General features: G+C 42.3%; 1 protein-coding gene and 2 long non-coding RNA genes across 4 annotated transcripts; 2 read left to right on the forward strand and 1 right to left on the reverse strand.

Moving 5' to 3' along the window:
* Positions 1-100: 100 nt before the first annotated feature.
* LOC139532714 (OX-2 membrane glycoprotein-like) lies at positions 101-14,460 on the reverse strand. The gene is made up of 7 exons (XM_071330653.1): positions 14,128-14,460; positions 13,558-13,642; positions 13,120-13,418; positions 7,628-7,670; positions 4,140-4,466; positions 3,554-3,652; positions 101-1,260 (listed from the first exon to the last, which is right to left on the reverse strand). Exons 2-7 carry the CDS (start codon positions 13,595-13,597, stop codon positions 1,202-1,204), a joined length of 867 nt encoding a protein of 288 aa, XP_071186754.1. The 5' UTR covers positions 13,598-13,642; positions 14,128-14,460; the 3' UTR covers positions 101-1,201.
* On the forward strand, positions 7,630-13,057 carry LOC139532715 (uncharacterized). Of its 2 annotated transcripts, none has more exons than XR_011666641.1 (2): positions 7,630-8,549; positions 11,270-13,057. It is a non-coding gene; the product is annotated as an uncharacterized lncRNA (long non-coding RNA). The 2 variants fall into 2 exon arrangements; XR_011666642.1 differs by having other exon boundaries at positions 11,284-13,057.
* LOC139532716 (uncharacterized) lies at positions 13,313-20,368 on the forward strand. The gene is made up of 2 exons (XR_011666643.1): positions 13,313-13,443; positions 18,818-20,368. It is a non-coding gene; the product is annotated as an uncharacterized lncRNA (long non-coding RNA).
* The last annotated feature ends 5,936 nt before the right edge of the window (positions 20,369-26,304 follow it).

Consider the following 26,304-nt stretch of genomic DNA (forward strand, 5'->3'; position numbering starts at 1 on the left):
AACAACCTAGTCCTGATTGTGATGTTACTGTTAACAGAGCTATAACAACCTAGTCCTGATTTTAAATGGTGATGTTACTGTAAAACAAGGTGACAATGGGTGATTTTTTAAGAACAGCATGTAGTTTTATATCAAACGGGAGAGAACACAATACATATAAAGAATGCTTTTGAATCTTAAACAATATAAAACATTGAACAGATCAAGCGAGAATAATAGCCTGATTTATAAACAGTGTCAAATGAAATGGGGTCAAACACAACAAGCAACATCCATGATCAGAATAAATACAAACAGGAACTAAACCTTGACATACCGTACCTTGTTCAATAGATTTAAGTGTATCAAACAATCAAAGTGCAAAACATTGTTATCATCACCATTATATTTTCAGCGCTCAAATACATTCATACATTGTATTGATATAACAAAGGAGGTAAAACATGCAGGTATCTGTATTACTATAGGTACAGTATGTAATAATAACAGCATAAACCTCACACTGACAAGTGCTACCATATTTAAATGGATTCAAGTTAAATTAAATAGAAGGATATTCTCCCGTCTTCTTCCTGGTATGTCATAAAGTCAACTGTAGGTGGTGCTGTGTTCTAATAGATTATATTTCCTCACTGACAAACCTCATCTCTCACAACTAAAGTGCAATTTCAAAACGAAAAAAACAGTATTAGCGACATTATGTAATGTATGGTGCAGGTGTAAATTAGCTTACATATGACTGGAAAATAAATATGACTGACAACTCAAAAAGGTTCAATATATCTAGTACACAGTGCATCTACCTGTCTGACTGTCTCATTAGAAATGTTTGTCATAACCACATCCTTCTAAATGTAGGAGCTGGGCTAATAAAGAATACTAATAAAGAACAGGAAGGCCTGCACACTGTTCATACTCCCAAGACTCTCAGACAGTCTCATCCTCATTCATGAATAGTAGTACTGTATCTTGCTAGTCGCCATGCATTTAATATGACCTTTGTCATACAATTAGAATATACTGTAATATTCTAAAGATGGATTAGTAGTCTAGTTGAGCCATTTTAGACATGTTAGTGGATCTCATGTCTTGAGGAACTGGGCTCTTCTGCAACCGGACTCTAATTACCAACAGCCTCCGATGCTCAATAAAAACCTGTCAGCTAAAGTACATAAGTATAGCAATCAACACAGATGAACATTTACAGACTTTCCCCAAAAGCGTCCTGCTCGTCTGCTGTGGTTGCTGCTTGCCTGTAACCTGACAGATAGAACGTAAAGGTTAGACTTTACTATAGGTAGTAAAGACATACAGCGCATTCGGAAAGTATTCAGACCCCTTGACTTTTTCCACATTTTGTTACAGCCTTATTCTGAAGGAAAAAGGAAACCGCACACTGCTCTTGATAGTATCACTGATATTTAATAAGCTTTATGTATTGGCCTCACGGCCTTCGTCAGAGTTTTTTAAAGGCCGTGAGGCCGATACGTAAAGCTTATTAAATATCAGTGATACTATCAAGAGCAGTGTGCGGTTTCCTTTTTCCTTCATCTTGTTCAACTGTTGCCATGCACCTGCAATAAGATTGCTCAGATGTGCGAGTGCCTTTTGAATTTTGTGTTACAGCCTTGTTTTAAAATGAATTCAAATGTTCCCCCCCCCCCTCAATCTACACACAATACCCCATAATGACAAAGCAAAAAACAGGTTTTTAGAAATGTATACACACACACTTTTTTTTTTTTTAAGTATTCAGACCCTTTACTCAGTACTTTGTTGAAGGACCTTTGGCAGCGATTACAGCCTCAAGTCTTCTTGGGTATGATGTTGCAAGCTTGGCACACCTGTATTTGGGAAGTTTCTTCCATTCTTCTCTGCAGATCCTCTCAAGCTCTGTCAGGTTGGATGGGGAGCATCACTGCACAGCTATTTCCAGGTCTCTCCAGAGAATTTCGACCTGGTTCAAGTCCGGGCTCTGGCTGGGCCACTCAAGGACAGTCAGAGACTTGTCCCGAAGCCACTCCTGCGTTGTCTTGGCTGTGTGCTTAGGGTTGTTGTGCTGTTGAAAGGTGAACCTTCACCCCAGTCTGAGGTCCTGAGCGTTCTGGAACAGGTTTTCATCAAGGATCTCTCTGTACATTTGTCCATCCATCTTTCCCTCGATCCTGACTAGTCTCCCAGTCCCTGCCGCTGGAAAATGCTTGGCATTCAGGCCAAATAGTTCAATCTTTGTTTCATCAGACCAGAGAATGTTGTTTCTCATGGTCTGTGAGTCCTTTATGTGCCTTTTGTCAAACTCCAAGCGGACTGTCATGTGTCTTACTGAGGAGTGGCTTCCGTCTGGCCACTCTAACATAAAGGCCTGATTGGTGGAGTGCTGCAGAGATGGTTGTCCTTCTAGAAGGTTATCCCATTTCCACAGAGGAACTCTGGGGCTCTGTCAGAGTGACCAACGGGTTCTTGGTCATCTCCCTGACCAAGGCCCTTCTCCCCCAAATGCTCAGTTTGGATGGGCGGTCAGCTCTAGGAAGAGTCTTGATGGTTCCAAACTTCTTCCATTTAAGAATGATGGAGTCCACTGTGTTCTTGGGGACCTTCAATGCTGCAGACATTTTTTGCTACCCTTCACCAGATCTGTGCATTGACACAATCCTGTGTCGGAGCTCTACGGACAATTCCTTCGACCTTATGGCTTGGTTTTTGCTCTGACATGCACTGTCAACTGTGGGACCTTATATAAACAGGTGTGTGAATTTCCAAATCATGTCCAATCAATTGAATTTACCACAGGTGGGCTCCAATCAAATTGTAGAAAGATCTAAAGTATGATTAATGGAAACAGGATGCACCGGAGCTCAATTTCAAGTCTCATAGCAAAGGGTCTGAATAGTTATGTAAATAAGGTATTTCAGTTCTTTTATATTTAATACATTTGCAAATATTTCTAAAAACCTGTTTTCGCTTTGTCATTATGGGGTATTGTGTGTAGATTGATGAGGGCAAAAAAATATATTGAATCCATTTTAGAATAAGGCTGTAACGTAACAAAATGTGGAAAAACGGAAGGGGTCTGAATACTTTCCGAATGCACTGTACACTTTATCAGTAACCCTTCTAGAGCTCTAAGACATGACTTGCCCACAGCTGATGCTTCACACAGTTTATTTCATAGAGAGAGAGAGAGAGAGAGAGAGAGAGAGAGAGAGAGAGAGAGAGAGAGAGAGAGAGAGAGAGAGAGAGAGAGAGAGAGAGAGAGAGAGAGAGAGAGAGAGAGAGAGAGAGAGAGAGAGAGAGAGAGAGAGAGAGAGAGAGAGAGAGAGAGAGAGAGAGAGAGAGAGAGAGAGAGAGAGAGAGAGAGAGAGAGAGAGAGAGAGAGAGAGAGAGAGAGAGAGAGAGAGAGAGAGAGAGAGAGAGAGAGAGACTATGGTTCTGATTATAGACATTCACTCAATTGGTCTTTCTAAGGTGTTATTACATCACATCTAGTCTCTCGTGACTGTTAAGCAAACAAGTCTGACACCAGGTGACATCAGATAATCTTGTGCGGACTCACCTTTTTTCTTATGAAGCATGACACCGCCGCAGATGACTAAAGTGGAAACGATTAGGAATACTGGAATGCCAACCGCCCACGGGGATGTCCTCTTGTCATCTGGAAGGTGAAACATGAAATTGCAGTGATCATGCGTTTGGAGAGATCCATTTCTTGAGAAGAGGAAGCTGGGAATTGTACCTCGTCTTTCCAAAGAAGTCTATTTGAATAGCATGTTGATATGGATTTCCCCCTTTAACATATCATCCTTCATTTAGCTTCCCTGAGGGGCAGGAAACTACCCAGAACTCAAAAAAACACCTGACTCTACAGGGAGTGACTCATGATTCTTTACCACAGTAGTCAACATGAAACTTAACTAGTGAGATTAGATAACAGCACTACTAGCATCACAACATTAGGCTCTTGCAACCAGCCTGATCTCATTGTGCTCACCATTCTATTGGAATGTTAGAATAGTGAGCTGTCGCACGATCTGGCTGGTTCACTAGGCTATCCCAACATGTCACTAGGGATGATGATGTTTTCAAGTTGCACCAGTCTGTACTGACACGCTAAAAGTATATGACACATCAACATCACGTACCCTCTTCAACCTCACTCTCTCCAGGGAGAATAGGAAGCAGGACCCGCTCGTGTCTCTGTGTCCTCATCCCATTGTTTATGATACAGTCCACGTATCCCCCTGAGCCTGGCAACAGTTGGAGGGTGATGTTGCTATTGGCTGTGACAGTTTGGTCTTTGTTAATGACAGTCCAGTTGTTAGGTGTCTTTATGAGTGCTGCTGCAGAAATGTTCCATTGGATCCAAGGTGCTGGTTTACCTGTGGCAGAGCAGCTGACCACAACTTCCATGTCTGCTTTAGGTTCAGTGCTGGGGACTTCTTGCATTGTGGCTCTCACTTCAGATAAACCTTTGAATAGATGAAACAGGGAATATTATCTAATATTTATTTTACAAAGCAGGTCAATTAAGAATACATTATTTTTTACAATGACAGCCAAAGGAATCCTGTGGCGCAGGGTGCGGGGATTAAAAGTCTAGGACAAGACAGTCAACACAATAAATCTGAGAAGTCATAATTCCATTTCATATTTTGGTTAAAAAGACTTAATAAACCCATACTGTATGATTCAGAAATCATGATTTAGCAAAGGTCCCACTGTAAGACTTTTCTGTAATTTCAACAGTAAAACACTGTAGGATGCATAGTATAATACCATACATGTGTTTCACAGGATTCATGCTGTAGATTTTACCCATAATGCAGTGCAATGCTGAAAAATATTGTTATTAACTGTAATTCAGAAGCTTCCTGTAAAAATTACTCTAACATACTGTAATGACAAGACTAGATCATAAATTAACAATTGTCCAGACAGAGGTTTGAGTTTGCGAATTGGCGGTTTATTAAACCAACTTTACACAGGCTACTGTTTGGCCGTAGCCCACGCCAAATAAATGAAATATAACCACAAGCCAATCGTGACCTTCTCTTGCGAAGCCCAGACGTAAGAGGGAGAACAAAGGCGAAACCTGGTCTTAACTTCCAATGCTCCATTCCCCTGCCCAACCCCCCTCCACGCCACTCCGCCAACCACCAGGATGCCCGGCATCAGAACATTCCAGGCATTCCCGTGATTGGCAGATAGCAGGTTGATTGACATGTCGGACCCCGCGAACACTAGGTACTGGTCAGTACAACACAACCACCTACTAGCCTAACACATAACACACAGCTGTCTGTGCGGGTCGCTACAATACTGTTTCTTTACAGTAATAGTTTATGCCTACTGTAGATTCAAATGATCCGTTTCAGGCGCCAACCTCATGCTGTCGGGTGAGACACATGAAGCTCACACTATTTTAGTAAATATATTTTTGAAGCGGCTGTGAAGTGGAATAATATTTTCAGTACCTTGTCTTGTTTATAAGCATATATATTGCTAGCCAACCTTGAATTATTGCATGTTTCTTTAGCTAATCTAGCTAGATAGCTGGCTAACCTTTGCTAGCTAGCTAGCTCAAGTTGACAAAAGCCATTTCGGTCTGCTCTTAATTGCTCGTAGATATCTAGCTGTGCGACCTAGAAAAACATCAGAGAGAATATTGTAATTATAGGCTGTGTCGCAGCCTCTGAGTGCCATAGAGAATACACTCAGCGCAGATTCGTGACCTTCATTACTACAGAGAAAATGGCTTGTTCTCTAGCAGTTCAAAAGATGATTGACGGTCCGCATTGAACACATAAACCGCGTTGTGGGCTTTACTTTCGAGCCGCTAAAACTGACGCGAATAACCAGTGCACCATATTGTACCGAGGTGCCTGCCGACCTAGGGTGCCTGCCGACCTAAGGTGCAGTACAACTGGTCAGCTGTAGCCTAGCACAGTGTCGTCGGTGGAAACTAGTAACGTGGCAAATTTCCCCCTCCCAGGATAATACAGTATTTCAAGTAGGATAGCAGCCAACACAAGAAATAACTAATATTGGTAGCCATCTAGATGTCACCGTGATTTATTCTACTCAATGGGGAGAACATAAATGACAAAAACACCAGGACAGAGGGCTACCTCCTTAGCTGTCACAACAATGTGTGATTCGGTTCACTTGGCTCTCATCTGCGTGACATGACTCATCGTTTTGTAGCCCATAATTGTCCATATTGTCTCCCGCTAACCATTTGTTTAATGTAAAAAAAAACATTGTTCCATAATATTACAATATTAGCTAAACCTGTTCACTTCACCAGTAGTTCGTAAACATTTGGTGGTGTAACGGATGTGAAATGGCTAGCTAGTTAGCGGTGGTGCGCGCTAATAGCGTTTCAATCGGTTACGTCACTCGCTTTGAGACCTTGAAGTAGTGGTTCCCCTTGCTCTGCAAGGGCCGTGGCTTTTGTGGAGATGCTTCGTGGGTGACTGTTGTTGATGTGTGCAGAGGGTCCCTGGTTCGCGCCAGAGTCGGGGCGTGGCACAGCTGTTATAGTGGCACAGCTAGAAATAAAAATGTTGTGAGTCTGGTAAAATACCATTGCCATTTCCATTGTTTTATTTAACTTAGTCCTGCATGTTGGAGCTCTGAATCGGAAGATCCAGGAATGCACCCAGTCCCAATTTGAACTCCCGTCTCTCTCTCTCTTTGGCTTTCTCTCCCCCACAGCCCACACGCACAGGAACTCAATATCGTTTTTACCTTAGTGTAATGATTCTCTTATTTGGTTACATATGTGTTAACTTCTTGTTACTTATTTTGTCAATTATGTTGTTAATTCGTATTTAATGTTGTTACCAATTTGAATAAATGTATTGTAAGTTACAAATGTGTTGTTTTTCTTAAATGTAGATTTCAGGTAGAATTTCACTGTAAATTTGCAGCATTATCCTGGCACCAGAGTTGGCATCTTAATACTGTAATTTTGCTTTACAGTACCATTTTCCTTACTGTAAAACATTACAGCATCCATTTACATGTACTGCAAGGATGCTGTAATATGTCTTTACAGTAAGGTAAATAGTACTGTAAAACATATTACAGCATCTCTGCTGTAAAGCAAAAATACAGTATTAAGCTGGCCACTGTGGTGCCAGTGTAATACTGTAATTTTACAGGGGAACGTTTTACAGTGATACTATAAAGGTTGACTAAAGGATTATGGTATTTGGCAAAGAACCAGATGCAAGGGCCTTTAGGCTTCGTTTACACAGGCAGCCCAAATCTTATATTTTTCCACTAATTGGTCTTTTGACCAATCAGATCAGCTCCTTTGCCAATAATTGGACAAAATTTCAGAATTGGGCTGCTTGTGTAAACAAAGCCTAACATTACCCTCTATTTTATGATTTTGCTCATAGTTGTGAATCATATATGTATTGTTACGACTTTATGAATACTGTATAAGACTGTTTTCCCAAACGGATTCTCTCCAAGAATACCCCCAGAGACTTTTTAGGGTCCTATACTACCAGCACACCTGATTCAACTAGGCCTAATTAAGGGCTGGATAATTCGTTGAGCAGTTAATTGGTTAATTAATTAGTAACTGGTAAATTAGTTAATTCATTTGTTGACTAACCTTGAACGGTAAGACAAGTCTGCTTGCGTATTGAACCACTCGGGTAATGTAAGAAAAACTTTGATGCTCATATATGCTTGAAGCCAAGATAGGCCTTTATATCTATGCATTAGCCTTTAGTAACAAAAGGCAAAGCAAATGAACATTTCATTACAAGTGTGTTTGCAGTATGTTGCACAACCTGTTTCTGGCATGCCATACTAATGTTTCTACATACAGCCAAGAAAACAGGAACTGGGTCAACCGCAGAGGTCTAAGGGACTTCGTCTTGTGATGACATATCTGCTGATGCCTGGAAGACACACAGACACACACACCCCACCCACGCACATTCACACTCAAACACAGAGAACCACACACACCGCATTAATACCTAATAGAGCTTCTAGGGATCCTAAGCTTATCAACATTGTGCACATGCAAGCTGTTTGGCAATTCAAAACAGACATTAAGCAAGGGATATTCAGGAACATGGCAACAACAACCTTGGGCCAATAAGCGGGGACTACGCCCGGACCAGGACCAATCCCAAGACCAGGACTCCTAGAATCAACCTACTTTTTGTATTGTATAAAACATGTATGCTACCTGTTTTATGGGCTCTTTTTTCTGACTCCCTCAGAGTTCTAAGAACAGAGCCCGTATATACGCTGTACCAAATACTTTTACTCTGAATAAACTGCTGATTGTTAAACTTTAACTCCTCGTCTGAGCCGATCCTTGACCGACTCGCTCACCTGAACACCTCACCTTTTATCAACAGAACTTTGGTAGCAGAGGATGGTTTCTTAAGACCCATAAAACGTGAGAGTGCGGGAGCGAATTGGTGTAAGGACGACTCAAGGAGACAGACGAGCCAATTCGGGGGAGGACAAAACTCTGCTCAACTCGGGGAACTGATCTCAGGTCGACCACTAAAAAGGTAAGCAAAACCTGTTAAAACGAATTTTGCACATTGTCGAATAGTTCAATACCAAATTTAAGATCAGTAGTACCGAGTGTGAGTATGAATTTTGTGTAAATTTATTACTAAATTCCACCAAGCAGTGAAGTAAACGTATGTGTTGCAATACAATGTTAGAGGTATTGACTTAATTTCTATTGTTTGTGAAGTTAAGATGAAATAGGCTTAATTTCTATTGTTTGTGAAGTTAAGATGAAATAGGCTTAATTTCTATTGTTTGTGAAGTTAAGATGAAATAGGCTTAATTTCTATTGTTTGTGAAGTTAAGATGAAATAGGCTTAATTTCTATTGTTTGTGAAGTTAAGATGAAATAGGCTTAATTTCTATTGTTTGTGAAGTTAAGATGAAATAGGCTTAATTTCTATTGTTTGTGAAGTTAAGATGAAATAGGCTTAATTTCTATTTGTTTGTGAAGTTAGGATGAAATAGGCTTAATTTCTTGTAAATGTTAAAGATGCCTAGGGTGAAATAGACTTAGAAGAGATACTATTCAGACAGTTCGGTAGCGTCCCGATGAGGAATAGATCTAAATGTTAAAGATGCCTAGGGTGAAATAGACTTAGAAGAGATACTATTCAGACAGTTCGGTAGCGTCCCGATGAGGAATAGATCTATGTGTTGAATATGACCAATAGTTCGGTTGATACAAGTACAAGGTGATTTACATACCATAACTTAGCTCATGACTGGTTAAATGCGTTGTAGAGTTGCTACCTGTGCATGAAGTATACGAATGAGGCATATTGTTAATTGACTAGTAAACCAATAGACCGGCTGTGACCGGTGAGGTTTTAACTGTACACAGCGTCTCACAAGGGTTTAATTGGGTTACATGTCTCGACAAAACTCTGGGTATACGACGGAGGAGCTCTGAGATAAGACAGAGTACGAGTAATTGTTTCTCCAAGAATACATCGCTGCCTCAAGGCAGTGACGGGCTAAGTATATTCAGATAGTCAAAACAAAAAGCCATGGCAGCTTCACAAACTCCAAAACTGAAATTTAACGAGTATTTAGATCAGCGGTTGCAGGAAAGAGCAGGGGGAAAAATACAATGGAAAGAATGTAAGAAAGTGTGGGAAGGGATAAAATTGAAATGGGTACAAGGAGGATATTTAACTGGAGCAGGAGCAACACCCACAGGGTGCCAGTTAAATACCATGGAAGGAGAGCTAAGAGAGGGAAAGCAAAGTGCCAGAAACAGTGAAGTAGAGTTGAATAAACAGCATGTATTCAAAAAGGAAGGAACTAAGCAGAGAGAGAGAGCAGAGGCTGAGTTGAAAATAGGCACTTGGGCTATCGAGGAGATCCGAAGATACCAAATGACAAAAAAAGCGGAAGTAATGGCAGTAGTCACTGACATAAAAGAGGGAGGGGACCTTACCACCCCACCAGCCAACCCAGACAAAGGACAATCACCCAACCAGCGCCTCTATCCAAACCTGCCAGAAGAATACAGACCCCCACCCTACTCGCCTCCCTCAGCCTTACCACCAGCTACTGTACAGGCCCCTGTATTAACTGTGAGAGGGGGTGTGGTGAAGGGGGAAGTGGCAGTGCGCCTGACGGAGGGAACAATCGATGTTGTGGATCTGGAGCCCCCTGGCGTTCTCTACTCCATGGACACTGGGAATTTGGGTTCCCCTGGAGGACGATCAACAAGCAACCCATTTATTTTTTCTGAGGAGCCAAGACTGCTGTCACGGCTCACTCCGAACCCCAGGACACAGGAAGAACCACTGGGGAACAATGACTTTCAGATATCGGGATCTTTTTCACATCAAAGAACTACAGCTCTCAGCAGGATCATATGAACACTCAGTTTGGGGACAGAGGGGAGCCACAAAAGGGATGGATGACCTCTGGCGTTCCCATGATGGAAGACTGGTGGCACCAGCGAATCTGTGCCCCGAACTCATCAGAGAAGCGCACGGCCTGACACATGAAGGAAAACTGAAGACCCTACAAAAAATGTCCTATGTATGGTGGCATCCATACATGAAGGAAATGACTGATTTGTTTTGCGACAGTTGCACTATCTGTGGAAATTACAACCCAAAGAAACCATACCAAACACCAATGGGTCATTACCCGGTACCCAATGCCTGTTTTCAAGACATCAGCATAGACTACACAGACATGGGAGCAGAGCAAGTGAAAGGGGGAAAGAGATATTTGCTAGTAATGGTAGACAGATTCTCCAAATGGGTAGAAGCAATCCCAACAGCCAAAGAGGATGCGAAGTCTGTCATTAAGTGGCTACAAACGGAACTCATACCTAGGTATGGGGTCCCGCGACAAATCAGATCCGACAATGGGTCCCACTTCTCCAATCAACACCTGAGACAGGTTGAGGAGAGGTTTGGTATAACACACAAATTCGGTTCGGTGTATAAGCCGCAATCGCAGGGACTTGTGGAACGCTGTAACCAAACTTTGAAAGCTAAGATAGCTAAGGTTTGTGCAGGGACAAAATTGACGTGGGTGGAAGCCCTGCCCCTGGCACTGATGGCCATGAGGTCCTCACCAGGTGCAGGGACACATCTTTCACCCCATGAAATAATGACAGGCCGAGTGATGCCTGGGCCGCCAAGAGAGGGAGGTCATATGCCCCCTCTTGATGTCCACCAGATAGGAATGTCTGACTATGTAAAAAAACTGACCGAATTATCTGCAGCTCTCTCCATACAGATACACCGTGTCGCAGAGGGGGAGCTGACGGATGACCAGGGACAACCAAGGGTAAAAGTTGGAGACTGGGTAAGGATCAAGGTCCACAAAAGAAAGTGGGCAGATCCCAGGTGGACTGGACCGTACGAAGTGAAGGAAGTTACTTCACACTCGGTCCAGGTCAAAGGTAAATCGGGCGCACCTTGGCACCACCTGACTCACTGTACACCAGCACCAGCACCTGACAGAACACTGACTGAAGTCAGAAGCGACTTGATCGCATCTAATTCGGCTACAAATTCTGTACGCCCTGACAACTGAAGAATGTGGAGACGACTCCACTCCTCAGGTGCCAGGGAGGGCCACCCATGGTCTAGGCGACAGAGAACGCCATGGATGTTCTCTTCCAATGTTTGTACTGTTTATGATAACCTCGGGTTGCATAGTAGGAATAATGCTTTGGGCTTTTGAACACATGGCTAATAATGCAGCCAAGACATCTGAAGGTGCCAACTCTACATCCAACGATACTAAGCCGAGTTTTAACTTTAGTATGCCCAGGCACATAGTACGCAAAAGACACACTGAACCTAGTCAACCCACATGTGCCCCAGCACAGGTTAGGAGCACTACTTTATGCGTGCCAGCCAATATTACAATTTCCACTGATTTAATTTGGGAAACATTGGGAAGTTCACACGTGATTAAAAAAAAGGGGGTACCTGGCCAGCGCTTACAGCCATAACGATTGGTATATGACGGTAGGCGATTCCCACAGAGAATGGTCGTGGAAAAAACCTCGTGTCCGAGACAGGGACTGACTGGTCTGACTATACCACCTCTAAGCTAGGAACATCGTGGAGAAGGTCGTTGAAACTGGTTAGGATTGAAAAAGGTCTCAGGTTGGTCATCCGTAATAGTTCACATACCGGGTGCCAGGGTTTTATGTTCCCATTATTGGGCCCAGAGGATGTTTATGACGACCTAGGGACGGAAGCAGAGTTCATAAGTATGGACTGTGCTGTTGACTGATTGGTCACGTCTCTGAAGAGACGTGAAGAGAGGGACTAATCAAAACTTTTCTCTGAAAAGTTTCTTTCCAGACAGTTGGTCACGTCTAGGAAGACGTGAAGAGAGGGATTTGTAAGAAAAACTTTGATGCTCATATATGCTTGAAGCCAAGATAGGCCTTTATATCTATGCATTAGCCTTTAGTAACAAAAGGCAAAGCAAATGAACATTTCATTACAAGTGTGTTTGCAGTATGTTGCACAACCTGTTTCTGGCATGCCATACTAATGTTTCTACATACAGCCAAGAAAACAGGAACTGGGTCAACCGCAGAGGTCTAAGGGACTTCGTCTTGTGATGACATATCTGCTGATGCCTGGAAGACACACAGACACACACACCCCACCCACGCACATTCACACTCAAACACAGAGAACCACACACACCGCATTAATACCTAATAGAGCTTCTAGGGATCCTAAGCTTATCAACATTGTGCACATGCAAGCTGTTTGGCAATTCAAAACAGACATTAAGCAAGGGATATTCAGGAACATGGCAACAACAACCTTGGGCCAATAAGCGGGGACTACGCCCGGACCAGGACCAATCCCAAGACCAGGACTCCTAGAATCAACCTACTTTTTGTATTGTATAAAACATGTATGCTACCTGTTTTATGGGCTCTTTTTTCTGACTCCCTCAGAGTTCTAAGAACAGAGCCCGTATATACGCTGTACCAAATACTTTTACTCTGAATAAACTGCTGATTGTTAAACTTTAACTCCTCGTCTGAGCCGATCCTTGACCGACTCGCTCACCTGAACACCTCACCTTTTATCAACAGTAAACATTGAAGGAACAAATATAGCAGGCTTCGTCCGCCCATGTTACATTGTTCACGGTAATAGACGTCGAGTTGAGAGATGCCTCCGTGAAAACCACCTTGCCTCGGTGCGGGTCTATGATTTGAGCGCCAAACCGCTTGCTGTAGGTGGCCAGATTCTCCACCGAGTCGTCTTTGAACAGCCTCTGCCAGGTGACTTGCAGCACACCTGTCGGGTCTGCAAGGGTGCAGGTATATGATGCGTCGCCATTGAAGTCAACCCTGGTGTCTCCTCTAGCTACGACGTTGACAGAGACGGCTAGAAATGGAAGGAATGTTAACAGGTAAATAAAAAAGTTTAGCCTTACAAAAAAATCAATGACCTGTCAAACGTGGGAAATGTTCCTTTATCTTATACGACCAGAATCAACTGGTCAGATCCATGAAAAATAACGTACCTTCAGACAGCACGCATAAGATAATTAGGTAAGTGTTCATTCTCAGCTGGTGGATGTTGACAGCATCATGTTTCTGGCATTGGACCTTTTAAATATTGAGTGAAAGTGAAAGTTGGTGGCTGCGGTTGGGCGTTAGTAACATTAAAGTGACCCCATGTTTCCTGTAGCCAACGTGACATACTGTAGAATAAACATCGATAATGAAGTTGTCACGGAACTAGAATGAGTTCGTGATTCTATTTCTATGGAAGAAACGAGGTTGTTCTAGTATTTCTGTGTGGCTCATAATAAGCTTAATGTCATACTGCAGCTGCACTAAATATAACCAGAAATGTGAAAAATACTGTATGTCTTTGCAGTTGATATACAGGGCCCCCGCGTGTAGATTTTGGCATTTGCGGGTAAAGATGTCTATTTCAACAGCCACGTTGACGAGTGGTCATGGCTCCACAGTGCGAGCATTTCACTCGCATTTGTGAATAAAAAAAAAAGTCAAGTATGATCACATGTATAGTTAAATAAATGCTGCAGCAGCTGTTTTCAGAGTATTTCTGCCGTTTTGTTCCATACCTGGTAAATTAATCGCACAAAGTCAAAGAACTACGAATCTTAAATAGCCTATTCCACCTCGCGCTGCAACACTGCCTGGCTAGAGGCTTTTTTCCCGTGAAGAGCGGAGTGAAAAATACATTTCCATATCAGCAGCGCTGTGCACAGGCATAAAAATAGCTCTAATTTACTTGAAAAAAAATAATATTGAAGTGACAGTCCGTGTGTTTCTTGGCTATTTACATTTTGTTCACAAGCTAGGTTGATTTTGTATGTTTGAGTTTCAACTGCTAGGGTAGAGAAAACAACGCTTCTAAAGGTCAGACTGACTCAATTCAAAGGCACAAACACGACTCGAGTCACGTTACGACGGTAATCACCCGCCCTTTAAAGGGGCAGGGGAATTTTGTGTCATGATATTTTGGTTAAAAGTCGAAGGTCACAAAAAATGAAATTAAACAATATACCACATTACTTCTTACGAGTAAAACATTACAAAGCATGCTCATACGTTTTTGTGTGTGTGTGTAATCTTTGCGCAAAAAACACATTTTGTTTTGTAAAAATCTGAGTAGCTGGTAGATTTTGGTCGAACAAAAAGTACATGTTATGCCCTGTTGACATAACATGGTTCAATGGCACTGTGTATTTTCCACTTGAAGGCAACCACATCAAAGGCATTATTAAGGCTACTGTCACCACAGCTAGTTCCAAAGCAAGGCTGCGTTGTTCCAGGTAAAATAGAACAATATAGTCTCCTAAATACCAGATTAATAGTCTTCTTAATATGTATAAAAGATGAAACAGTAAAAAAAAAAAAAAGAAGAAGAACAAAGCATAAACTGAAGTCAATCTACATACAAAAAGTTTTGTAATGTGGGGAAATAGTGACTCCATGTTGTTGGGAAGAGGGTGAGGATTGTACTGTATGATCTAATGACTAGAACATAGTTTCAAGGTAATTACTTATGTGTGTCATTGGAATTTACAGATTTGTCACTCAATGCTTGTCATTTGGATTTGCTGTTCTGGGGTGCAACCAGCAGTTTGTATTATTCTGTATGTAAATCTGAAACCTCCATTGAGTATGATCCGTTACGTTCGTTAGGTATGTATTAATTTGTGGATATCCATCACCTATTTCTAGACTAGGTTAGGCATTAGGGTTAAGGTTAGGGGAAGGTTAGGAGTTAGGGGAAGGTTAGCTAAAATGCTAAAGTTGTCCGTGATGAGATTCAAACACGCAACCTTTGAGTTGCTAGACATTTGTGTTATACATTTTGGCATTAAGTAACCATCTGTCTTATGTAACCATACCAAACATAACATTATATATTGAGTGTCCTGGATTTAGCTTTACTATGTTACATCTATGAGACCAGACTGGTGGTAAGGGTCATGTGCATGCTGAGGGGATGTGCAGTGAGTGACTTTGTTCTCACATGTCAAAGCAAAAGTAGAAATTCGCAAGATGACCACTGCCCCAGAGTCTTGTATCCAAAAGGCATTATAGAAAAGGTGAAACCGAAAGATCTTTGAGTTTATCACTAGAAGCTAATGTCATAACCTTAGTATAATAACATAGTTAGATATGTTTTTTTATACTGATGTTTATTGTAGGCTGTCATAAAACATATTATATTCTCATAAAATGTCATATAAATTCCTCCTGTATCTCGGGCGGCAGGTAGCATGGTGGGTAGGAGCGTTGGGCCAGCAACCAAAAGGTTACTGCTGAATCCCAGAAGCGACAAGGAAAAAATCTGTCATTCTGCCCCTGAGCAGAATTGGGTTGGGTTAAATGAGGAAGTCACATTTCAGTTGAATGCATTCAGACTCGCTATCCTCCTTTCCCTGTACAACTGACTAGGTATCCCCCTCTCCCTGTACAACTGACTAGGTATCCCCCTGTCCCTGTACAACTGACTAGGTGTCCCCCTGTCTCTGTACAACTGACTAGGTATCCCCCTGTCCCTATACAACTGACTAGGTATCCCCCTGTCCCTGTACAACTGACTAGGTATCCCCCTGTCCCTGTACAACTGACTAGGTATCCCCCTGTCCCTGTACAACTGACTAGGTATCCCCCTGTCCCTGTACAACTGACTAGGTATCCCCCTGTCCCTGTACAACTGACTAGGTATCTCCCTGTCCCTGTACAACTGACTAGGTATCCCCCTGTCCCTGTACAACTGACTAGGTATCCCCCTGTCCCTGTACAACTGACTAGGTATCCCCCTGTCCCTGTACAACTGACTAGGTATCCCCCTGTCCCTGTACAACTGACTAGGTATCCCCCTGTCCCTGTACAACTGACTAGGTGTCCCCCTGTACAACTGACTAGGTATCCCCCTGTCCCTGTACAACTGACTAGGTGTCCCCCTGTACCCTGTACAACTTACTAGGTATCCCCCTGTACCTGTACAACTAACTAGGTGTCCCTCTTTCCCTATTTAACTGACTAGGTATCCCCCTGTCCCTGTACAACTGACTAGGTATCCCCCTGTACCTGTACAACTAACTAGGTGTCCCTCTTTCCCTGTACAACTGACTAGGTGTCCCCCTGTCCCTGTACAACTGACTAGGTGTCCCTCTTTCCCTATACAACTGACTAGGTGTCCCTCTTTCCCTATACAACTGACTAGGTATCACCCTTTCCTCTTGTCATACCTGATTATGTACAGTCTTAGCTGGGAATAGTATTTGACCAAGCGGGAGGGCTGAGTCAAGGTTACTGTAGAATAGAATCATAAATGAAAGAGAAACTGTCTGGGCTTTAGGGTTATTTCAATACTCTGACCACTCTCAGCCTCAAATCAAATGTATTGGTCACATGCACGTGTTTAGCAGATTTTATTGCGGGTGTAGCGAAATGCTTGTGCTTCTAGCTCCGACAGTAGAGTAATATCTAACAGTTTCACAACATATACCCAAAAAACACTTAAATCTAAGTAAGAAATGGATAAGATAAGGAGTGGCTACTGTAAGCATCATTCTGACAGATAAAGAGTGGCTACTGTCAGTATCATTCTGACTGCTCATCCTTTACTGGATTCAGCATAACACTTAACACTGAGGACATATATACACACACATATGTCAGAGCGGCATTGGACTAAGATTCAGTGGTATAGAATACAGTATATACATATGAGATGTCCAATGCCGCTCTGACATGTGTGTATATATATATGTTCTCAGTGTTAAGTGTTATGCTGAATCCAGTAAAGGATGAGCAGTCAGAATGATACTGACAGTAGCCATTCCTTGTCTGATGACTAAGCTACTGTAAACTTTGATATCCTGTGATTGTGTTGAAATGTGTACTGAGTCATCTGGTAGAACTGTAGGTAGCCTAGAGTTAGAGAGGCGGACCAGTAACTAGAGGGTTGCTGGTTCGAATCACAGGTCCGTCAGGAAATACAGTATGATCCAGCGCCGCTGTACCACAGCTGACACGGACCCTCAGGGTATGCATATGTCACTGTTTACAGTATCAAAACACTGTATGGTGCCAAATGGATGTGTGTAGTTGCCATAGAAACCCCTGAAAGGAGAAATAGAGCAGCAAGGTGTTTTTAATCTGAACAAAACATTTTCATGATATCTTGGGAAGTACCTGCCTCATATTCTGGTTGGCTGGTGTGGTCTTATGTTACTGTGGTGACATTGATACATGTGAAGCTGTCTCACTCAACCAGAGGATGATTCCAGCTGCATCTCAATGCTTAAATCTAGAAACACAGACACTGAAGACAGACAATACATTTTCTGAAGTATACATCTTTCTTTGATCAATTAATGTAGAATATCCAGCATATGGACCATAAGGTACAGAACAAGTAGCAAACACTCGGTGGCACAACAATAAAAAGGTATGGATAGAAAATTCAGGACACAATCAGACGATGCAAGAGAATGAAGTAGACGGCCTGGCTCATGGATAAATGTTGTTTGTTGAATGATTGCTATGTTTTGATGTATTTTTGCTGAGCTCTTTTAAAACATTTTATTTTTTAAAGCATAACCCTGAGGTTGGGACTGGCCAGAGTACTGTAATAACCACAGCAAGTTCCAAACCAATTGGCTTCTAATGCTCCACCCCAGAAACTAAACACGCCTACACTTAATTCATAGGCCTAAAAGATAAGAACTTAAAATACAACTGCAACAAGAATAGCAGCATACATTTCAGTCAATTTACATAATTAAATCTTTTACAATGTGGGAAATGATGACTCCATGTTATGGGAATAGGGTGAGCATTTTACATCAATTACAGTAGTATGTGTGTGTGTCATAGAGGTTTACACTTTCCCCCACATGCTTCTCACATGCCCAAAGTATGTGCGATTCTGGTAATTGAGTCAGCAGGAAGTTCCCCGATGCTGGTCCTGAGTCTCTCTCCGGTGTTAGGGGTCGTGGTCATGCCCGTCATGCCGAGGAGATTCATTACTTTGTTGCATCATGACTTTGTTCCCACAATTGAAAAACATTCTATAATTGTACCAAGTAGCTTAGCTATGTGGCCCAACAGGGGGTCTGAGTCAGGGTTACTGTAGAAAAGAGTCCAATGAAAGAGGAACCATCTGGGCTGGAGGTTTATTACAGTACTCTGACCCCTCCCAACCTCAGGGTTATGCTTTAAAAAAATGTGTGTGACTGTCCTTGCCTTGTAGTACTTTGTTACATGTTTTGTGTTTTTTTGCAGACCCCAGGAAGAGTAGCTGCTGCCTCTGCAAAAGCTAATGGGGATTCTAATAAACAAATATGCTGATTCCAAATCCAGGAAGGATACGCAGTCAGAAAGATACTTACAGGAGGCCCTCCTTATCTGATGACTAGACTGCTCTGGTAAAACTGTAGTTAACCTAGAGCAGTGGTCAACAACCTTTTCTGAGTCAAGGAAACTGTGCAGACCCGGTGATCTGAGCGGCCAGCGGTAGTCCTATAGGTGCACTTGATTTGCTCTTTGGGCCTGCCTGGTAGGTGGAGTAATACCTTCTAGGGCTGCTGAATGAAGTGCACCTACCGCCATCGGTTTGAAATGGAAAAAAAATAGGAAGGCAAGGCTTTATCATTGTGTTTTTTACAGAAATGTTTGTTGATCAACTAGGAATGCCTTGGAGACTGACCATTCGATTGCGATTGACCGGTTGGTGTAGAGGAGGCAGGCCAGCAACTGGAGGGTTGCTGGTTCGAATTCCATGTGTCGTGGAAAATTCATCTCAGAAGTATAACGCTTTATCAGAACTTGTGAAATCAAAACATGCTTTTATTACAATTGTATAGCCAACTGGAATGTCCCGCGGAACACACACCCTCCCAGAGCACTGGTTCGCTCTTTATACCCAAATAGCAAATGAGTCCACCCCATATGCAAATAAACATACTTCCCCTAATTCTTCAACATCATTATCTTTTTAGTTCAGGCTTCCTGCTTGTTCACGCATACTAACGCCCATCATCTGCTTTCAGTTAAATTATAATAGTGGTCAGACCCTCTATCTTAGTGTGTCAACAAACTCTTTTTCCCTTCCCTTCACCACTAAATCAATGCACTCTTTGTTCTGTTCCCCCCCTATCCTTAGGGTATCCAATTGCTTTTAGGCGTCTATGTGTCTGGTCAGTTTCACTTAAATGGAATCAGCAGACTATGTGTTTCTTGTTCATTAGTGTCCAGTTACTTTAGGCATATTTCTCTGGTATGTATGTTTTTTTAGTGGAATGGGTAGACTATAAATCTAGTGTGTCAAAGCTTTTTCCATACATGCACTTTAAAGCACGTATGACTTTGGCCATCTGCTAATCTTTGGTTTCCTGTATTTACCAGAATGGCAAATGCACTCACATCTGCCTTCTTATACTATTTTCTAGTATACTCCTGTCTATTGTTTAATAGTGTGATATCTACCTACATATGTCAATTACTCCTACACATGTCTGTCAAGAAAGATGTTATGGTTCTAGAAATCTTTTGCATTTTAACAATTTTCCTGCAATTCTACACTTTATAATGGTGCGATATGCAGAAATTCCCATTTCCTGGTTGCTAAAATTCTAGTAGTTCACCTAATTTCAGTTTGTGACAAAACAAGCAATGTTTAGTGTAGAGAATAATCTTAACCAATGTGAAATATATTTTTATTAAACCAAAACAATTGTGTTTTCAGATGTTTAAAGCATGTGTACAAAGCAATGTTTTGTGGGTTCGATTGCAGGCTCAAAATGTCCAGAAACAACGAACTTTCTTCTGAAACTCGTCAGTCTATTCTTGTTCTGAGAAATGAAGGCTATTCCATGTAAGAAATTGCCAAGAAACTGAAGATCTCGTACAGCGCTGTGTACTACTCCCTTCAAAGAACAGCACAAACTGGCCTTATGTAAATATTACAGTGAGATCCTTCGATTATCATGAAAAAATGTGAAGAAGGAATTTGAATACAAAACAAATGTGACTATGTGAATGAATATCGCCGACAACTATCTAAAGGTGACTTCTATCGCAAACTGAATAATGACCCAACCCAGAATTCCAGCATATTATCTCATCTACAGTGGAAAGCTGTTTGGAATCACCAAAAAAAGAATGTGAATTTCTATGTGTGAAATTTCCTAAGATACCAACTTGTTATACAGTTGCTAAATTACACAAACAAGTGTCTCCTTCCCCAGGTAGACCCATTGTAGCAGCACTCTGTGACGTCCAACATTTCTAAGTTTGTGGATCACCACATTAAACCGATGGTTGAGAATCTCCCATCCTTATGTCAAAGACACAAGTCACATGATCTCATTGATAGAGAGACTAGAAGGATACCAGATGGCACCCTGCTGGCCACTTTTGATGTGGAGAACTTGTACACTAACATCCCACATACTGAGGCTTGCAGGCTCTGCAACACTTCCTTCAGCAGAGAGACTACCCTTGCTCCATCCAATGATTACATCTTACAACTTACTGAACTGGTATTATCCAAAAACAACTTTGTCTTTGAGTCAGACTTTTTCCTTTAAATTCGGGGTGTAGCCATGGGCTCCCCCGTTTCCTCCCAACTATGCAAACCTGTATGTGGGACAATTTTAGGAAGCACTCCTTTACAAAACAGAGACACACACCCTACTTTCCTATGGAAAAGAGACATAGTGGCTGTCTTTGTGCTCTGGGAAGGAAGTCAGCAGGAACTAAATAAAGTCCAAACTATTAAACAAGAGCCCTGAATACCTCAAAATCACCATGCAGACTGATGAGAGAAAAATAAACTACCTGGACTTATGGATCATCAAAGAGAAGGATGCATTACATACAGACTTCTACACAAAGCCCACAGACCACAATACCCTGCTATGTGCGGATAGTATCCTTCCCCTCTATAATAGTCTACCATATAGTCAGTTATGCAGCCACATCTGTGGCCACCAGACAGATTGACAGCAATGCTAAAAAAATGACAGATACATTTAAAATGAGAGGCTACAAGAACAGAATACTTGATGCTGCAATGATTAAAACATCTCAAATTGCTAGAATCTCAACCAGAGAAGAAAAACAACAGTATTTTGCAACAAGTACACCAAGTGTTTGGAGAAAATGAAAGCAATCCTGAAAAAGCACTGGCATATTCTGCAATCAGACAAAAAAAATCGCACACCTCTTAAAGGAACGCCCAGTAGTGGTCTATAAGCAAGGTTGCAATATTGGAGATAGCTTGGTGAGATCTGAGCTGGCCCCTGAGCCCACTCAGACACTCTTGACACACATTCCAAATGGGATCTACAAATGTGGCTCATGCGCACAGTGCAAAAGCACTATAAAACATCCTTCTTCAGACACCCACATACAGGTCAACATCGGACACCCACATACAGGTCATCATCGGACACCCACATACAGGTCATCATCGGACACCCACATACAGGTCAACATCAGACACCCACATACAGGTCAACATCAGACACCCACATACAGGTCAACATCAGACACCCACATACAGGTCAACATCAGACACCCAGATACAGGTCATCATCAGACACCCACATACAGGTCAACATCAGACACCCACATACAGGTCAACATCAGACACCCACATACAGGTCAACATCTCTGTTAGGGGGATCATCTCATCAAATCAAATCAAATTTTATTAGTCACATACACATGGTTAGCAGATGTTAATGCGAGTGTAGCGAAATGCTTGTGCTTCTAGTTCCGACAATGCAGTAATAACCAACAAGTAATCTAACCTAACAATTCCACAACTACTACCTTATACACACATGATATAAGTTGGATTGAGTTGGAGGCGTGCATGGCCACGCAGTCGTGGGTGAACAGGGAGTACAGGAGAGGGCTCAGAACGCACCCTTGTGGGGCCCCAGTGTTGAGGATCAGCGGGGTGGAGATGTTGTTACCTACCCTCACCACCTGGGGGCGGCCCGTCAGGAAGTCCAGGACCCAGTTGCACAGGGCGGGGTCGAGACCCAGGGTCTCGAGCTTGATGACGAGTTTGGAGGGTACTATGGTGTTAAATGCTGAGCTGTAATCGATGAACAGCATTCTCACATGGGTATTCCTCTTGTCCAGATGGGTTAGGGCAGTGTGCAGTGTGGTTGCGATTGCGTCGTCTGTGGACCTATTGGGTCGGTAAGCAAATTGGAGTGGGTCTAGGGTGTCCGGTAGGGTGGACCAAGGGGGTAATCTATCTCATCACATGTTCATGTGGGAAAGCCTACGTAGGACAAACAAAAAGACAATTAAAACAACGCATAGCTGAACACCGCAGCTCAATCAGGTGTAAGAACACTGACTATCCAGTAGCAGCTCACTTTGTTGAAGCTAACCATCCCATCTCCTCCCTCAAATACACAGGCATTGAGCATGTTGCTCTACCAAGGAGAGGAGGTAACCATCGGGATCCTACTATTACAAAGGGAGGCTTACTGGATATTCTATCTTAAAACATTGACCCCTAGTGGTCTGAATATTGACTTTGATCTCAGGCCCTTCTTATGAACAATTCTCTCTCTTATGAGCAAGTTGTATAAATGGATATACAGTATAGTCATTCTACAACTTATCAGAATATACCCAATATGTTTCCCCTGTTGAGGATACTTATTATGCATTATGGTTGAACCAAAATATTACATTAAACATTTTTTTTTATGAAATAGGAAACAATTAAATATATATGTGAAATTGAATTAAACAAATAATGTATGTTGATGCTAATATTATGTACAATATTTAATTGTTTCCATATGATAACAATAGCTTAATATATTTAATATGCTATAAACTGTTTTTTAACAGTTTCACTCAATTAATTCTAATTCACTTAATAATTATCACACACTCCTCACTATTGTCATTGGTTGCACTAATTGCACTGTTTGTCTACGTAACCTGGTTCAAGCATTCATGACATTACCCTGAAGAAGGCACAGTGATGCCGAAACATTGGTGATTTGCCCAATAAATGTATGTATGTAATGTGCAACTCTTTATTTTTATAGCTTAAAGTTTATTCGCCGTTAGTCAGCACCTCTACATAACATAACTTTCTCTGGGTGTGCGCCAGCTCATGTTTTTTTTTTATTCAACTTTAATAATTCAACACATGAACCCATACTGCAGTCAGTTTAAAGCCTCTTCATTCATAACTTCCTCCTACCGTACCTAGACTAGATTATAGACCAGTTCTGTACTCCCCCTTCTGACCATTTTGAGTACTACACCACTATATTGTATAAAATCTAATTTTTTATTTTTTTATTTTTTTTATTTCACCTTTATTTAACCAGGTAGGCTAGTTGAGAACAAGTTCTCATTTGCAACTGCGACCTGGCCAAGATAAAGCATAGCAGTGTGAACAGACAACACAGAGTTACACATGGAGTAAACAATAAACAAGTCAATAACATGGTAGAAAAAAAGAGAATCTATATACAATGTGTGCAAAAGGCATGAGGTAGGCAATAAATCGAATAATTACAATTTAGCAGATTAACACTGGAGTGATAAATCATCAGATGATCATGTGCAGGAAGAGATACTGGTGTGCAAAAGAGCAGAAAAGTAAATAAATAAAAGCAGTATGGGGGGTGAGGTAGGTAAATTGGGTGGGTAGTTTACAGATGGACTATGTACAGCTGCAGCGATCGGTTAGCTGCTCGGATAGCAGATTTTTAAAGTTGTTGAGGGAGATAAAAGTCTCCAACTTCAGAGATTTTTGCAATTCGTTCCAGTCGCAGGCAGCAGAGAACTGGAAGGAAAGGCGTCCAAATGAGGTTTTGGCTTTAGGGATGATCAGTGAGATACACCTGCTGGAGCGCGTGTTGCGGGTGGGTGTAGCCATCGTGACCAGTGAACTGAGATAAGGCGGCACTTTACCTAGCATAGCCTTGTAGATGACCTGGAGCCAGTGGGTCTGACGACGAACATGTAGCGAGGGCCAGCCGACTAGGGCATACAGGTCGCAGTGGTGGGTCGTATAAGGTGCTTTAGTAACAAAACGAATGGCACTGTGATAAACTGCATCCAGTTTGCTGAGTAGAGTATTGGAAGCTATTTTGTAGATGACATCGCCGAAGTCGAGGATCGGTAGGATAGTCAGTTTTACTAGGGTAAGTTTGGCGGCGTGAGTGAAGGAGGCTTTGTTGCGGAATAGAAAGCCGATTCTTGCTTTGATTTTGGATTGGAGATGTTTGATATGAGTCTGGAAGGAGAGTTTGCAGTCTAGCCAGACACCTAGGTACTTATAGATGTCCACATATTCTAGGTCGGAACCGTCCAGGGTGGTGATGCTAGTCGGGCGTGCGGGTGCATGCATTTGGTTTTACTAGCGTTTAAGAGCAGTTGGAGGCCACGGAAGGAGTGTTGTATGGCATTGAAGCTCGTTTGGAGGTTAGATAGCACAGTGTCCAAGGAAGGGCCGGAAGTATATAGAATGGTGTCGTCTGCGTAGAGGTGGATCAGGGAATCGCCCGCAGCAAGAGCAACATCATTGATGTATACAGAGAAAAGAGTCGGCCCGAGAATTGAACCCTGTGGTACCCCCATAGAGACTGCCAGAGGACCGGACAACATGCCCTCCGATTTGACACACTGAACTCTGTCTGCAAAGTAGTTGGTGAACCAGGCAAGGCAGTCATTAGAAAAACCGAGGCTACTGAGTCTGCCGATAAGAATATGGTGATTGACAGAGTCGAAAGCCTTGGCCAGGTCGATGAAGACGGCTGCACAGTAATGTCTTTTATCGATGGCGGTTATGATATCGTTTAGTACCTTGAGCGTGGCTGAGGTGCACCCATGACCGGCTCGGAAACCGGATTGCACAGCGGAGAAGGTACGGTGGGATTCGAGATGGTCAGTGATCTGTTTGTTGACTTGGCTTTCGAAGACCTTAGATAGGCAGGGCAGGATGGATATAGGTCTGTAACAGTTTGGGTCCAGGGTGTCTCCCCCTTTGAAGAGGGGGATGACCGCGGCAGCTTTCCAATCCTTGGGGATCTCAGATGATACGATAATTGTATTTGTCACATGCTTCGTAGACAACAGGTGTAGACTAACAATTAAGTGCTTACTTAAATGTAATTTTCCAACAATGCAGAGTTTAAGATGAGATTAAAAAACAAATAAATAAGAATAGTGACGCAAGGAATACATCCACAGTGAATAACAGGAGTACCACAACAGTCAATGTGCAGGGTACAAGGTAATTGGGGTAAAGTGACTAGGCAACAGGATAGATAGACAGTAGCAGCAGTGTGTGTGTGTGTGTTGGGGTGTCAGTGTAAGTATGTGTTACTGTGTGGGTGGAGTCCAGTGTGTGTGCATAGTCAGTGCAAGAAAGGGTCAAAGCAGGTAGTCCGGGTAGCCATTTGATTAGATATTTAGCAGTCTTGTTTAGAAGTCTTATGGCATGGGGGTAGAAGCAGTTAAGGGTCCTGTTGGTTTCAGACTTGGTGCATTGGTACCGCTTGCCGTGTGGTAGCAGAGAGAACAGTCTGTGGCTTGGGTGGCTGTAGTCTTTAAAAAAATGTTGGGGCCTTCTTCTGACACCGCCTGGTATAGAGGTCCTGGATGGCAGGGAGCTCGGCCCCAGCGATGTACTGGGTTGTACGCACATCCTAGAAGTGTGTGTGTGTGTTGTAGTAGTTTTAAGTCATGTGTAACTCTCTTTGTGCAGGGCTCTC

The sequence above is a fragment of the Salvelinus alpinus genome, chromosome 10 (genome assembly GCF_045679555.1).
Source record: "Salvelinus alpinus chromosome 10, SLU_Salpinus.1, whole genome shotgun sequence".
NCBI lineage: Eukaryota > Metazoa > Chordata > Actinopteri > Salmoniformes > Salmonidae > Salvelinus > Salvelinus alpinus.